Source organism: Sardina pilchardus, chromosome 4 (assembly GCF_963854185.1).
Source record: "Sardina pilchardus chromosome 4, fSarPil1.1, whole genome shotgun sequence".
In the NCBI taxonomy this organism is placed as follows: domain Eukaryota; kingdom Metazoa; phylum Chordata; class Actinopteri; order Clupeiformes; family Clupeidae; genus Sardina; species Sardina pilchardus.
Genome location: NC_084997.1, coordinates 27,706,030 through 27,720,921, shown reverse-complemented (window position 1 = coordinate 27,720,921; position 14,892 = coordinate 27,706,030). Strand labels below are relative to the sequence as shown.

The 14,892-nt window shown below is 39.1% G+C and overlaps 1 protein-coding gene across 1 annotated transcript; it reads right to left on the bottom strand.

Moving 5' to 3' along the window:
• Positions 1–7,007: 7,007 nt before the first annotated feature.
• On the bottom strand, positions 7,008–14,007 carry LOC134078734 (E3 ubiquitin-protein ligase TRIM35-like). Its single transcript, XM_062534861.1, has 6 exons — positions 13,551–14,007; positions 11,877–11,972; positions 11,556–11,786; positions 9,037–9,059; positions 8,836–8,954; positions 7,008–7,988 (listed from the first exon to the last, which is right to left on the bottom strand). The coding sequence occupies exons 1-6, from the start codon at positions 13,941–13,943 to the stop codon at positions 7,330–7,332; spliced, it is 1,521 nt and encodes a 506-aa protein (XP_062390845.1). The 5' UTR covers positions 13,944–14,007; the 3' UTR covers positions 7,008–7,329.
• Between the last annotated feature and the right edge of the window lie 885 nt (positions 14,008–14,892).

Genomic DNA, 14,892 nt, shown 5'->3' with positions numbered 1-14,892 from the left:
AGCAACTCGGGGTCAAGTGCTCAAGGTCACTATGGTGGAGGCTGGGAATTGAACCCCCAATTCTTCTGGCTACCGCATGCTAGCTCAGCACTTTAACCGTTACCACCACTGTGAAAGGTTTTATTTAATTCTTTTGGGATATGTTCCAGCCTGGAACACAGAATATGGAAGATTGAAACCTAATATGTCTATGTCCTTCACATGACCATATAAACCTATGGAATACAGATAGGCTATGCGTCAATGATCAATCTTTCTTGCAGAAATCGGATTGTGTGTTGCTGATATTTGAATTCAACAGCATTTAAATAAAACCTCTCTCTTTTCATAGATGTATGACCTGGTCTGAGTGACTTTGATTGTTTTACATTTACATAGCCAGGACTGTCTATGGGCAGCAGAAAAAAAAACATACAAAGCTTTTCTTATCACATATCAAACACACAAGGGAACTGTGTCACAAATAGAAGGAACGTATAGAGCGGAATACAAAACCACTACTGGAACCACTACTGAAGTTGTATTCATTAATTCATGTCCTATTAATCTATGGATATGCTTAGCTTAATGTAGGCTATAGTTCTGAAATTGCTTGGGTCACTTGTTTTCAGAAACTTGGTTGCTTGTTTTGTAATTTGCTGTTGCTTAATACCTGCCTGTAAAACTTTAAATGCAGAGAATGGGAATCAATGTACTATTTAAATAATACTGGTGATTTTTTTTGTGCAATTTGGCTTGTGTACAGTATATTTTGTAATTTTGCTGAAAAGCTTCCATACAGACATTAATTATGACCGCCGCTAGCGTAGCTAGCGAAGCGGTCATATAGTTGTTGTCAAAGTTTTTTTTTTTTTTAAATTCTTTTTTCCCGTCATTTTTCGTCAACGATTCCCGGGACACCGTAACACCGGAGCGCATGAAACTTGGTGGGCATGTAGCCCCAGTAGACTTCTATGGAAAGTTTTCGTTTCGTCCCCGGGGGTCACTCCACCCCCGCGCTGCCCCCGCCCGAAAATGACAGTTTTTCCTACATAACTACCTGAACCGTGGCACCGAGGATGACAAAATGTTTATGGTATGTTGTTCTCTAGAGCTTGCATCAACTTAGCTTATAACCAGTCATTTGTGATTTGCACCCCCATGGTAAAAATTGAAAATGCAATGTAATATTGCTTTAATTGCCCCTATCTTCAGATGAGATGTTATGAACTGCACCCAACTTCATGTATATGATTAACCTGACACCCTCTGGGAGTATAGTTTTGTGGAATTTCATCCATGGGGGGCTATAAAATAAATGGATTTATGTGTACGTAACAAATTGCTGTAAATTGTACAGTAAATATTTACAATATGGTATTGCTTTTTAGATATTACAGTGTTATTGTATTTTACTATGAATTCTGGGTACATTTTTTACAGTTGACAGCTATTTTACAATGCTTATTGTAGAAGTACAATTCTAATACAAAGCCGGATGAGTTACGTGGTTTGGAGTCACATACAGACATTATAGGGAACACCATAGATCTGCTTGAGAACAGGCACAGCTCAGTTGTCATGTGTTTCATTGTCACATAGACTATTGTGATATTCAATGTGGGAATACTCAATCATGACTAGAGATCTGTTGTCTTTTTTAATGTAACAAAACATTTATGTAAATGGTGGTCAGTTTTTAAAAATAAAATAATAAGTTACAGTGACACGTTGTTTTGTTGTTTCTTTTAGGTGGCTGAATCTTCCGGGGATTTGTACAGGTGCTTACCGGATGCGCCAAGATTGGTCATTCAAGGTAATGTCCCTAATGCTCCCTTTATCTCTTACCTCCCCATCACTTTTCTATACTGCTGCTATACACATTCACCAGCAATGAGATCAAACCCTGATCTTCACTTGAAGGAGCCTTCGCTGTCGTTCAGTTTGTCTTGATAAGAAAAGGTCATGATGACATGAAAAGTAAGGGTGCATTAAATTTGTGAACTTTCAATATCATCCATTTAAACTCAGTCATTTGGCAATCCTTAATTTCGTGCTGAAAGTTACTAGTGCATTCTCTTTCTCCCACGTGGAGTTATAATTACTTTATTTAGGTATTAATTTTTCGATGGCATATTCATGATCCAGTGCACGTAGCCTACTACAACCATTTTGACATTTAAAGATGTCATGCATATTTGTATTCGTTCGTCTCCCGTTTATATCAGAAAGTTGACAAATCAAGGTGCCACATCTGTCGAAGAAACGTCATCAATCGTGGAATGTCATCAAGGGAGCAAGTTGACATAGGAAGCCAGTTACCACATAACACTGGCATCGCACAGACATGCCACGCATATCAAACGAAAGAGGAGAAACAGACCTTTCCATTGATACCAAATACATCGATCCTTTTGTGTTATGAACACAGACGAAGTGACAAACAAATAATAATGCCATATAGCTTAGGCTGCCATTACTCTCGTTTGATTTACTCGTGCAACCGAGTAGGCCTATCAAAAAGATATGGCACGCATGTCAGATGAAAGAGGAGAGCTAGAGCTATCCACAGATACCAAATACAACCTTCTAAGCCATAAAACAGACGAAGTGACGGCAAAATAATAACTTAATTAGCTCCACTTACCCCGTTTTTTTGTGTGGCATAATAGCCTATGTTCATAATTCAACATTATCTTGTGTTTTTCTATGGCAAGGCACGCTCATAATACGATTTTTAGATCCTCATGCTCCTGTATGGTATCCAATTCAAGACTCATATTGAGTCCAAATTTGTTTTACAAATAAACACTTTAATGCCTTTACTTTGTTCATTGCAATGCAGTAAAAAAATATTATAGAGAATCATGTGCACGTCATGTGTGCTGCCAGCTACCACCATAGATGTATACTGTATATGTCTATGGCTACCACCAGAGCCCCTTTAGGGAGAGCCGGTCCACTTTCTATTAACTCCATTGTACCGGATTGTTCCTGCAATCTGTTGAAATTCCGATAGGGGCGCTGCCGAGCAAGTGATAAATGAATTGTGGTCTATGGAGCTAAGCGCCTAAAACTCGTTTTTTTCACAGTTGACAACTTCATTTCTTAATGTACATTGTCGTAGTAGCTACCTGAGTATAGGTTTTCCACTGGAAATTAAATAAAAAGTCACTCATGTCCTGTCTGCTTTTCATAGGATGGGCTGCTTTCCGCATAACATGCTAGCATTTAGCTCATGGATGCTGATTGGTCAGCGAGAAATCGCGACCGATTACGACCAGGGGGTCAAGGCCGTGTTGATTAGCTTCGGCAAGTTAGCAAGCGCCATTTTCAAGTATGGCGCCTCATGGAGCATTTAGAACCAGCTCCGTGCACGAAAATCTGTGTTGGGCACGAGCTCTCATGCGCGTACATGTTGGGGGACAGGTACCTACAGCCAATCATTACTCCGTGCGACACTCAACTGGACTCAGGTGTGCGTTCCCGAGCAACTTTTTCTGCTTGTTGTTACGCGGCAAGCAAGGTATGTGCATTATCGCCACCGTCTGAACTGGAGGATGACTCTCTTTTTACAGAATGTCCAATAGAAATCAATGTAGGTCCATGCGTCATTTCCAGCTTTGGAACTTTGCGCATGGTCAGAACCGACTGGCGCTGGATCGGAGCTCCAGTGTTCAATATGGCGTTGACGAAAATTGGCCGGATTTACTAGCCTAGCATCGGCCATTCATTTGTATGGAGGGCGGGACTTAGTCACTCTCTCCAGTTATATATAATACCTCCATGATTACGACCGTCGTGAAGCTGAACCTTCTTTTAGGTCTATGGCCGTAAAGTGGTTCGCTTTTGTGTCACGTGACATGAAAACTTTGAAAGGGTTTTTAGGAATAACAACAAATATTGAAAATTGCATTGGTCAGCTAATTGTCAAGTCAAGTTATCCTGCATCGCATCCATTAATGCAATTTCAGGAGAAAAAATTATATAAAGACAAATGTGGTATTGGGGGGTTCAGCTCCATTGCTACCCATTCATTCATCACTTGCTCGCGATCGCCCTCTAGTTGCAGTACCATGCGGAAGTATTTAGCAAGTGGTCCTTCTCCCCTTATTAGACATTCTCTGCTACCACGCAAACACGTCAGGTCAGATCGGCTCGTGTTACAAGCATCACATATGGAGTGCAAAAAGTGTCAAAAAGTATTTTTTTTCATCACTAAATATAAATTGCCATTTATTTATGGATCCAGCTGGCTTGTCATTGTTGATAATTAATATCTCCATTTTATAAGAAACGTTTAAAAGAAAAACGAAAAGACAACAGTAGTTGCACTGAGCATTATAAACTTTGAGAGGGCCATTGACATAGCAGAGTGCTGGCAAGAGTCTTAAAGTGACAGTGCACCATTTATAAACAGCATCATGTTAACCATATTTAACAAAATTACTTTCTCATTATTGTCATGTAAATTATATACAGTATATATATATATATATATATATATATATATATATATGGGGGGGTATGGTCATTTTTGGCAGGTCGCGTGGTTGCGAATTGCTCACAGCGCTAAAACCTGCGCTCAGAAAAAAAGAAATTGCTCAGTGCTGAAAAAAAATAAAGGGAACATTGAAGAAGCATTCTGATTGGTCAGACCATGCTGCAACAGTCCTAGCACAGACATGACAAAAGTTTGAGAGGAAGTGAAGTCTTTCAAGGACAAACGACGTCTTCAAGAAGTGCATTATATCAAAGGGATACCAAACCCCAACAGCTGTAAACAGGCTTGGAGAGGAAAGGGAGTTCGAAAATTACTCTTTCAGTCCCATGAATAGATTTGGATTGAAAATCAATCTAAGGGAAGGTGTGACATCAGTCTTTGCATGTTTAATCACTTCTAGAGGACGTGATAAGCTTGCAGCAATTGTATGGTTTGAATGGTACAATTAGCTTCTTCTAAATAATAGACGCCAAAAAAAGTATCGAATAATGGCGAAATTGTGCTTTAAATAAACATGAGATTACAGACATTCTTAGGGTCTCTATTATTTAGAGGAAGCCAATTAAACCACTCAAACCATACATTTTCTGAAATCTTACAGTATGTTAAATGTGATAATGGGGCTGAAACAGACCCAAAATGTTAACTGCGGCCTAGTAAATGTACTTGTGAGTAAATACCACTCATGCTCTATTGCTCAAAGGTTTGTACCTTTAGCTGGAACTGGACACTCTGATTACCCTTGGGGATCAATCAAGCATCTATCTATCTATCTCTCTTTCTATCTATCTATCTATCTATCTATCTATCTTATCACCTTCCTTCATCTGTATTGTATCTACTTATCAAACCCTTGTCCAACCTTTCCCCATTCTCCCCAGAGAACCTTGACACCAGCTCAAATGCCTCAAGTGGAAAGAAAAACATCACACAATCAATTGTAAATGTCTGTACAATGAGAAACTAGTGACGACACTTTCCTTTAGTTTCACGTTAAGTGCCCCATTAGGTTAGCTGTAGCTACCAGGCCATCATTTCGATTGTGCCAAATGTTGTCATCGTTTTTTCTATGGATAGCACTCAGTGATGATAAACAACAGAGCTATGGCTTGATCGATGAATTATGCTTCAATTTGGACAAATAAACAGGAGACCATTAATTGCGTGGCATTCCCTTTACTACATTGAAATAAAGTTTTAGTTTAACTCTGAACCTTCATGGTCTCAGTCATCATATATGGATAAGTTAAGCGGAAAAGCATTTCACGAAAAAACAGATTCATTTTACAGTAATTTCACAGTACTTCTAGCATGCAGGGTTTTTTTTACAGTAACTTACAATAAAGTATTGTAAAGGAAAGAAGTCACAGGATGTTGCTGTAAATGATAAACAGTTTTATACAGATTTTTTCCAGTTACAAAAATTACAAAATGTCAATAAATTGTAACATCGACAAGATACTGTTTTTAGTTTACAGAAATGTATTGTAATTCATTGAACATTACTGTAATTTTACATGTATTACCTGGCAACTTTATTGCCAGTAATTTACCAGATTTCACCTTTTTTTTTACAGTGACACAGCCTGTCACTCAAACACTTCACATCTTCAGATGTACACTGAGTTTGCTGAATGCCATACTCACAGCTGCAGCATCGAAAAGTTTAAAATCAAAGGCTCTCAATCTATGAAGGACACATAGCCTGCTAGCATTGTTGATTTACATCTTAATCTCAGTGTCGGTTTGTTATCAGTGTGAATGCCCTGTATAGGAGTTAATTTGGGCTATATGTTCTGATTATGGATAATTACAGGCGAGTTATTTTGAATGGATTTGTGGTCAAGGACCTTAATCATCTAATTTATTTTTTTCAGTGCTGAGTGTGAGAAAATGTTTGTCACTCCACTGAACAAAGATTTGAATCCTATGTTTGTATATGGCTGCATCTGATGTATCAGACATGAGACACAGGATACCTGTGTCATCAGAAAACATAATTAGCAGAAAACTTGTTAGCAGAGCTTCATGTGCATTCATCAATTTGTGTATGTGTAAATAATGTCAACAAATGTTATGGAGATCAGCATGTCTTTCCTGCAGGGTCTCCGCAGATCCTTAAAAAGTGTTTAAAATATATATGTTTTTTAAGGTCTTAAAATCGATCATATTTCACAAATTTTCGAAAGGTGGCATTCAATTTCATCTGGACAGCATTAAATTTGATTTGGGCGGAATGAAAGAAAGATACGCTATTTCACCAGTGCACACCCCTGTCTAACAAGACAGAAAATCCCAATTTCTATTCCCAATGTTTTATATTCCTCTTTATAGTCAACTTTAGCATGTGTTCCAATATTTATGGAGGGCACTGTTTATATATACAGTATATACAGTATATATATATATATATATATATATATAATTGTGTTTCAAATAAAGAAAAAGCTTTTCTACACCTTACTGCTGTTAAAAAAATCACATGATATGAAATGTGAGAAAAAGATGACATTTTGGCGTTAAAGGTAATGCAATGAAAAATGTGGGTGCACCTACATTTTGTGCTATAGTGGACTAAGAAAAAGTTAGTCCGGACTCCTGACTTTTTTTGGACCGTGTTTAATTTGTCATTTGCAATTTAATTTGATTCTGCACTGTACATTATTTATAACAGTATTATTAGTATTGAGAAGGCAGTTGCCTGACATGCACTCTATGTTGGTAAAATATGCACTGACTATTTGCACTGTTGCTCAACTAGCTTACAGTGTAGTTATTATATCATTTTGCCGTGGTAATGGTCTTCATTTTTATTCTTAGAGGTCTTAAAAAGGTCTTAAAAGTCATTAAATTTGTTGATCAACAATCTGCAGATACCTTGTCCAGCGGGAGTCTGGCAGTATTTGTCTGAGCTGCTCTACTATTACTGAGGCTTTCACTGGCAAGACCTCCAGTCGAGAGGTTGTTTTAAAATATGGAAACACTTTCACCTGATCATATAAACTTCTATGTATACTTTTCTGTGTCCCTGTGAAAATCTGAAAAGTGCAGAGATGTTTAATATTCAATGGATCATAGAATGACACCTCTCTTCCGTTCACATGCACTCTAATCTTCGTTGGCTGTGGGTTCTCCTTGTGGCAATTATATGACTGTGTATGATTCATCCTTTGCAAACTTGCCCGACCTTGATCACAATGAACAAACCAGCATTCTTTTCTAGACATTCTGTCTAACAATTCAAGGGGACGTTTGTCAGACAAACATGTTCCTTCTCTCTGGGATGATTCTGTCATTACACCCACCTCCCAGCCTGTACTGTCTCCAACCATAACATCCCAGCAGTGAGTCCCTGAGTCAAAGCCCTCAGAGCCCAGGACACAGGGAAATGCTTTAAACCTCTCTGGGTTATCAGGAAGCTGCTGCCTCTTACATCTTATACTGGTCAGATCATCAGACAGGATGTAATCTGTGCTTGAGGTGTTGGGATCCAGAGTCACAGGAGCTGCAGGTAGAACATACACATTGCCAGAACACTGAGTGCCATGAATGACGTCCATTATTACAGTAGTAGGCCTACTGCTAAGATCTCTGAATTTTAAAGTCAAGAGATAAATTGATAATTAGTCAGAGAAGTGTAGATGTAAATTAGCCTGAGACTAGCTTTGAGTACAATCAGGGTTCCCACTCTAAGACCCAATTCACATCAAATATTCCCGACGCAACAAGACCGAGTTGCAGCGGTGTGAATTAAATGTTGCACGTAGTTGCAAGCTGTCGCACAGCATTCAACATGTTTAGTCGCATGTTGCAGGGTTTTAGAACGTTGAGGCTCGTCTTGTAGCAAAACTTTGGTCTAAACCCTAAATTAGTCAACTGTATAATTCCATGACTTTTCCCTGACAAAACCCCTGAATTTTCGTACAATAAACGACTAATGAATTCAGAGTAGCAGCTTGGAAATCAAGAATCTTTTACTTTTTTAGAGTAGGCGATAAATAAATGGGCATTGAATATTGAACTAAGTTGGGCTACACAAGCAAGCTGTAAAGCCAATTCTGTATGGCAATATCTGTATTAATGTATTGTGACAAGTAAATCTCAAACTGCTAAACAAAATTCCCTGACTGTCCATGTCTGAAATAGGCCTTCCAAAATTTCAGATATTCCAGATATTCCATGACCAGTGGGAACCCTGTACAATGCATCATTTGACAACATTATTTTTTATTGTACATTAGTGCATTCAAATGAAACAAACAAGCAAATAAATACATGACATATTTGTATTTACAGGTGACCTGGTATGTGTATGTTTGCCTGCAATAAGTTGACCCAAGTTGTATACTCACTGTACTGAGCAATCTTCTGCATCTTCTCCCAGACTCTGAACTTCAGGTTGCCCAGGTGTTTTGCCACATTGATCAGAGCTCCTGAAACCCTCTCTGGATCCTGCAGTGTGCACTGGGCTCTGGAATAACATTCAGGAGTCAGTTCTGCTGTGGGTTTGGGTTCAGAATCGAAGAGAAGAGATACAGGAGGCAGATTCTCACCTTTTCACTGTGCTCTTGTAGTTCTGAAAAATGAGGGAAATAGATGGATCATTGTTTTAATCAATTTCAATGTTCATATGTGCAATGTTCAGTGAGCCAATGTTCATAAAATATCTGTGTGTGTGTGTGTGTGTGTGTGTGTGTGTGTGTGTGTGTGTGTCTGGCTGGCTGTTTAACTGTTTCTTGAATTATCCATTGGATACTACTTTGCATAGTCTGTGTGATCCTTTGCACATGTCTTCAATTAGCAATTATGCATTATCCATCTGAGATACCACCTCTATTCTGTGTTGTTATTTTCAAGCACGGATCAAAGAGGCCAAATGCACATTGACTGTATAAGTGAGCGAAGTCAATGAGTTACAAGTCCAGGAAAAGTAAGGTCTGACCCAAACTAATAGCAATTTATTTTCACATTTTTATATTTCAAATGGTGATCTAAAAACCACAGAAAAATTCATGAAAATGAGAGTTGTTTCTATTCATTATCCTTCAGCAAATACTGTTACAGACAAATACAGACAAAACTGTACTTAGAGTGTTGTAGAATTAAGCAATAAGCCCCAAGAGGCCGTGGGTTATACTGTACCAGAGAGGGATAAAGCGGAGGATCTTTGACTGTACTGTATAATCAAACAGCTAAGGGGCGTTGTTAGGCACGACACGAAGCGGAGTGATTCAGCCAATCACAATCAAGGACCGGAACTATCCGTTTTAGAGTAAGCATTCTAAAGAATAAATATGACCCCATCTAACCCTAGAGCCCTAGCAGCTATTCGGTTGTTAAGTCGGACATCACGGACCCAGCAGCTATTTTGTGAAAATACGTTTATTAGCGCAGCCAGACGGGTTTTGCTACTTGTAAACTTTGTCATCACCACCTTCGTTTTAGCGGGTTTAAAACAAAATCGCTAAACTTTAACAAAGTAATCACTGTAGCTATGCAGCCAGATGATATATGAATGGGTAACGTCCAGGCTTCCGCGAAAAATATAGATTTGATTAGGTTGAGGCAACAAGTCCGTATAAGATGACAATTTTCTTAAAGGCTAGTCAGAATAGCAGAAAATAATAGTTTATTTTGGAGAATAACATGTGAGTTTGAAAGCCGTTGGACCCGGAAAACTATTTATTATCCCATTATTACATCATCACTTAAAAACCGATCTGTCAATGTTGAGGAACAACCTTTCATTTTCAGAGTTAGTAGGCCTACATTTCTCAGGCTTATTTGATTGGTTTGATGCAAAATATGCTTCTTTTTTACATGTTGTCCCTTTGAATCAATGAAAATGGTTGTTGAGTCTTTAAAAAGAGCCGGTGTGTTTTTGCGTATTTGAATATTATCGAACGCAATGCAAAACTAGAAAAGCACTCAGAGAGCACAGCTACCTCCGCCTGCCTTCTTCTTCCTAGGTTGTCATACATTTGAACCTAAACTATTCAGATCGCCACCACGTGGCCATACCATGCCATTACACCACTAAGCTAAATACATAAACGGCTCCGGAATCCCGACGGAATCACGGATCGCTCCCAAAATGTAAACGTTTCTTCCTTGAGTCATGCCATCCATTACTTTTAGAGTTATCTTGCTAACAGACAGACAGATAGACAGACAAACAAACAGACAGACAAACGCCGGTCCCAGATGAAAACATTTACCTCCTTGGCAGAGGTAAATAAAAAAAAAGGAGCCCATTGAGCGATGCAAAAAAAAGGAGCAAACTTTGTTGTTTGTGGCAGTTTGGCCAGATATGAGTTAATAACAAATGATACAAACTCTGGAATAGTTGAATGTTTAATTAAATCTTCAGTGGGGTCCCTCATTTTGCATTGTGTTCAACACAAACTGACTTTTCTTTGAGAGGAGCTGGAAGGGTTACAGCTGTTACGAGTTCTTAAAGTGTAACTCTTGGACCAAAGGGTGAGATACATCAACTAAGTTGTGAAGACAGCACCAGCAAAAGCCAAAATTGCAAACAGTGGATTGGCCAGAGGCAGTAAGCAACGCTTTCAAAATAGCATTTTTTAACCACTAATATTGCTCAAAACAGCATCAAACCAATCAAAGTAGCTTGCTCTGGGTCCCTACACATAAAACTAAGCACAAACAATGTAGCTCGCAATCCGGAGTTTATTATAACAGAAGACTGCTAAGAACACTTACCAACTGGATTTACGAAGGAACGTGAAGATCCATGTCACAATTGCCTTAGGCTAGGATTATCCCTCGAGAGGAGCTGGTAGTGTTCTTAACTTAACAGTCTTCTGTAATACACTTCGATTCGCAAACAGGTACATTGTTGGTGCTTTGTTTCGTGTGTAGAGAACCAGGCATTTGATTATAGGCCAACGTACTGTATAGGAGCAATGCCCTCCTAAGCAGATGATGTGCAATTTCGGGCAAAAAAATAAAAAAGGGGAGGTAAGCATATAAGGCTAATGAAGACCAAGTGGATCCCAGTTTCTTTAAGCAGGTCAAAACAATCGAGAAAAACTGTAACTGATAGTAATACCTGCAGGAATGTGACATCATCAGCTCCCATCTTCTCTGTTATGCTTCTGATGGTCTCTGAAAGAAATGAGATCTCTCTGTTCATCTTCTCAATCTTCTTCTTCATCATCTGAGTTTTCCGCACTTCTTCGTTCCATAGTGCAGCTATCACGGCTTTCTCTTCATCTTGTAGAAACTGGTGTAGTTTCTCAAAGTCCTGCATGATCTGCTTTTCTGTGTCTTGGACCTGAGTCTGGATAAACGTGTATTGGTTATTGTAAGTTATGTCACCATTAACACTCTTGTAAGTCTTTCTGTGAGGTTTGAGGTATATCTTTCTCACCTCAATGTGCTCTGCTGTTTCAAGACAATTTAACTTTGCCTTTTTAAAGGCCATCAGTTTTTTCCGTAAGAGTGGCAGTTTACTCTTCAGTTCCTCCTAGATTAATACAAACAAAATATTGTTGTGAGACATGAACTACAAGATGAACATCATATTAAACACAAAATTGAAAATTGTACACACACACACACACACACACAGACACTATATTTCCAATGGTCAAAAATTCCCATGAACACACTCCAAAAGCCTTCCCAGAATAATTGAAGCTGTTATAGCTGCAAAGGGTGTACCGACGTCATATTAAACCCTATGGATTATGTGATGTTCATATGGGAATCAAGGCAGTTCAGCAAATACTTATGGCAATATAGTGTATATAATTACGCATACACTGTAGGAGTTCTTAAGGCTGACACAAATAAACTTCAGACATCAAGGTAATCTATCTTGCCACCATTTTAGATTTCATCAGACATACCAAAACATTTTCACAGGCCACAAATTGTGTATGTTCTTTTTTTTTTTTTTTTAAGTATATTTTTTTGCCCTTTTTGCCTTTATTATATAGGACAGTGAAGAGGTAGACAGGAAACAAGTGGGAGAGAGAGATGGGGTGGGATTGGGATATGACTGCAGGCCGGATTTGAACCCGGGTCCCCATGGGCACTCAGACCCGTAAGTGGTACGGGCGCCGTAGCCTGCTGCGCCACAGCGCCACCAAATTGAGTATGTTTTTGATTAAATCTGGCACAGATCATCTTCAGGCCAAAAAAAAATCAAAAGCATTTGCCCCTGAAAGCAAATGGAAACTGGCAGAAAAGTCGCTAAACAGGAAGTCACAGTGTCTTCTATTATGCATCCGTCTCGGAGGTCCGAGGTCAAACACAGGACATTGCCTAGCGACACGCAAAAACACGGCCCCTTTCCTAAACTTGCCTGTTCAGCTGAACTCAGAGGAGACCGAGTGATGTTTCCAAGACTGATTCCAAGAAGAGGAGAGAAAGTGCAGGACTAAGTGGCGGTCATAATTTGTACCACTTTACGGTACATCTAGTTCCATCTCCTGCTCAAACAAAATGTGTGCCTGTCTAGTGTTGATTATGTGTTTACTTTGCAGGAAATTACTGTTATGCGGTTAATGGGATGCTGTGCAGATTTGGGAAGATAAGGTAGGCCCACTTGTGTGATGTGAATACACACACAGGAGAATGCATCTCGTTGTTGAGTAGCCTGATGGTGCAGGCACGCCAGCACAGGATGACTAACTTCCCCTTCTTCTTCCGCTACGGTCTGAACTTTTTCGCGGGGAAAAGTATTGCATAATGAACATATGACTCAACATCTACCAATTGATTATTACAATGTGAAAAATATAGACACATAATTTACAGCATAGCTGAAAATATTCACAGAAATTAAGGACATATAACATAATGCAATCGTTAATGAATTAGTCCAATGAACGTTAATGAATTAGTCCAATGAATGAAACTCTACAAGAACAGTTTAGAAAGGTTAACAGGCCACTTGGCAGAAACCCTGAGGGAGAGTACAATAGCGAGAGTACAATATTGGTACAGTACGTGTGGCTGCAGAATGGGACATGTTTTTCTACAGTTAATATTAGTTATTTTCAAATATTAAAAAGTATATAATCATCTCAATACATACCTTGCTGTCAAGGGCTGCCTCATCTATAGGGTGGAACTTATGGCCAATGTGTTTTTTGGAGTCTCGACACACCACACACACAGGCTGTTTATCCTTCAGACAGAAGAGCTTGAGTTTCTCATTATGCAGATGGCAAAACACATCAGAGCCTGTTGCAGCTCTCTGATTTCTCTCCTGTAAGAACGCCACACACAGGGTCCTTAGAGCCAGGTTAGGTGGAGGGTCCATTGGACTTTGTTTCCGACAGACTGGACACTCTCTGGATTCTTTGGCTTCCCAGAACCGCTGCAGGCAGACTTTACACACACTGTGACTACACAACATGAGGACAGGATCCTTGTAGATGTCAAAGCACACAGGACAGGAATAGTCCTCTTCTGATTTTGAAGCCATTTCCTCCTAAATTTGACGCCTGACCAACTTTTCTTTTTCGTACCTGATCTTGAGAAACTGTTTTAGTCACATGTATCTCTGGCAAACTACCACATGATGAAAACACACTATGTAATATATAAATATTTTTCTGTAATCTGTACCTAATTATCTAACAGAGAACTGCAGATTCAAGTATCTCTTTGTTTCTCGCACTTTTCTTACTTCAGAGAGAGTCAGAGGGGCTCTAGTGACTAAAGAGAGGAAGCAAAGTTTCAGAGACAACCAACCTCGTTGCAGGAAGTGTGTCGTTAAAAAGGGATACATGATTCTAAGAGCTGTAAATGACAAGTTTCCTATGCTGCTTCCTCAATTTATGTTAGAATGTGCAGAACTTCACAAAAATTGAAAGGATACCAGCTTAATTTCTGCAGCTTTGTCTACAATGAAATATATACCAACAGATCATAGAGAATGTTAAAACAGATATCAATATAGGATTTATAAAATGATTGATTTGCATTTAACTTTTCTAGTATGGGGGGGATGCATGTCCAAAGTATATTATGATTACACCCTTGCTTTGTTGACCAAAGGCCCAGTGGAGTTTAATGAGCAATGGGGTAGCATGTCCTTTTTATTGAAGACCAGACGCATCATTGTGTTCTGGATAATCTGAAAGGCTTTCAGGCTGTTAAGCCCGACTGGAGGGTGTTACACTAATTGAGTTGTGAGATGACCACACAGCCTGTATCAGGAATTGGTTAGCATTTTTTAGTCAAGAAAGCCCTGATGTTATAACACACTGCGCAAAGACACATCCAAACAACGTCTTTTTGCACGTCCAATTTTGGTCCCCTGAGGATGCAGACTTTTCCTGCACCTGTTTAAGATGTCCACATGATGTCCAAAAAAGTTACCTGGTCTGATGTTCAAATGTTGACCTGCATAGTGACGTCCAAGTGAGGTC

Coding starts and splice junctions, on each gene's coding strand:
- LOC134078734 (XM_062534861.1), bottom strand. CDS start 13,943: ATGGCTTCAAAATCAGAAGAGGACTATTCCTGTCCTGTGTGCTTTGAC. Junction 11,973..13,550: donor AGGCAGCCCTTGACAGCAAG/GTATGTATTGAG, acceptor GTATTAATCTAG/GAGGAACTGAAGAGTAAACT. Junction 9,060..11,555: donor ATGATGTCACATTCCTGCAG/GTATTACTATCA, acceptor CTCATTTTTCAG/AACTACAAGAGCACAGTGAA.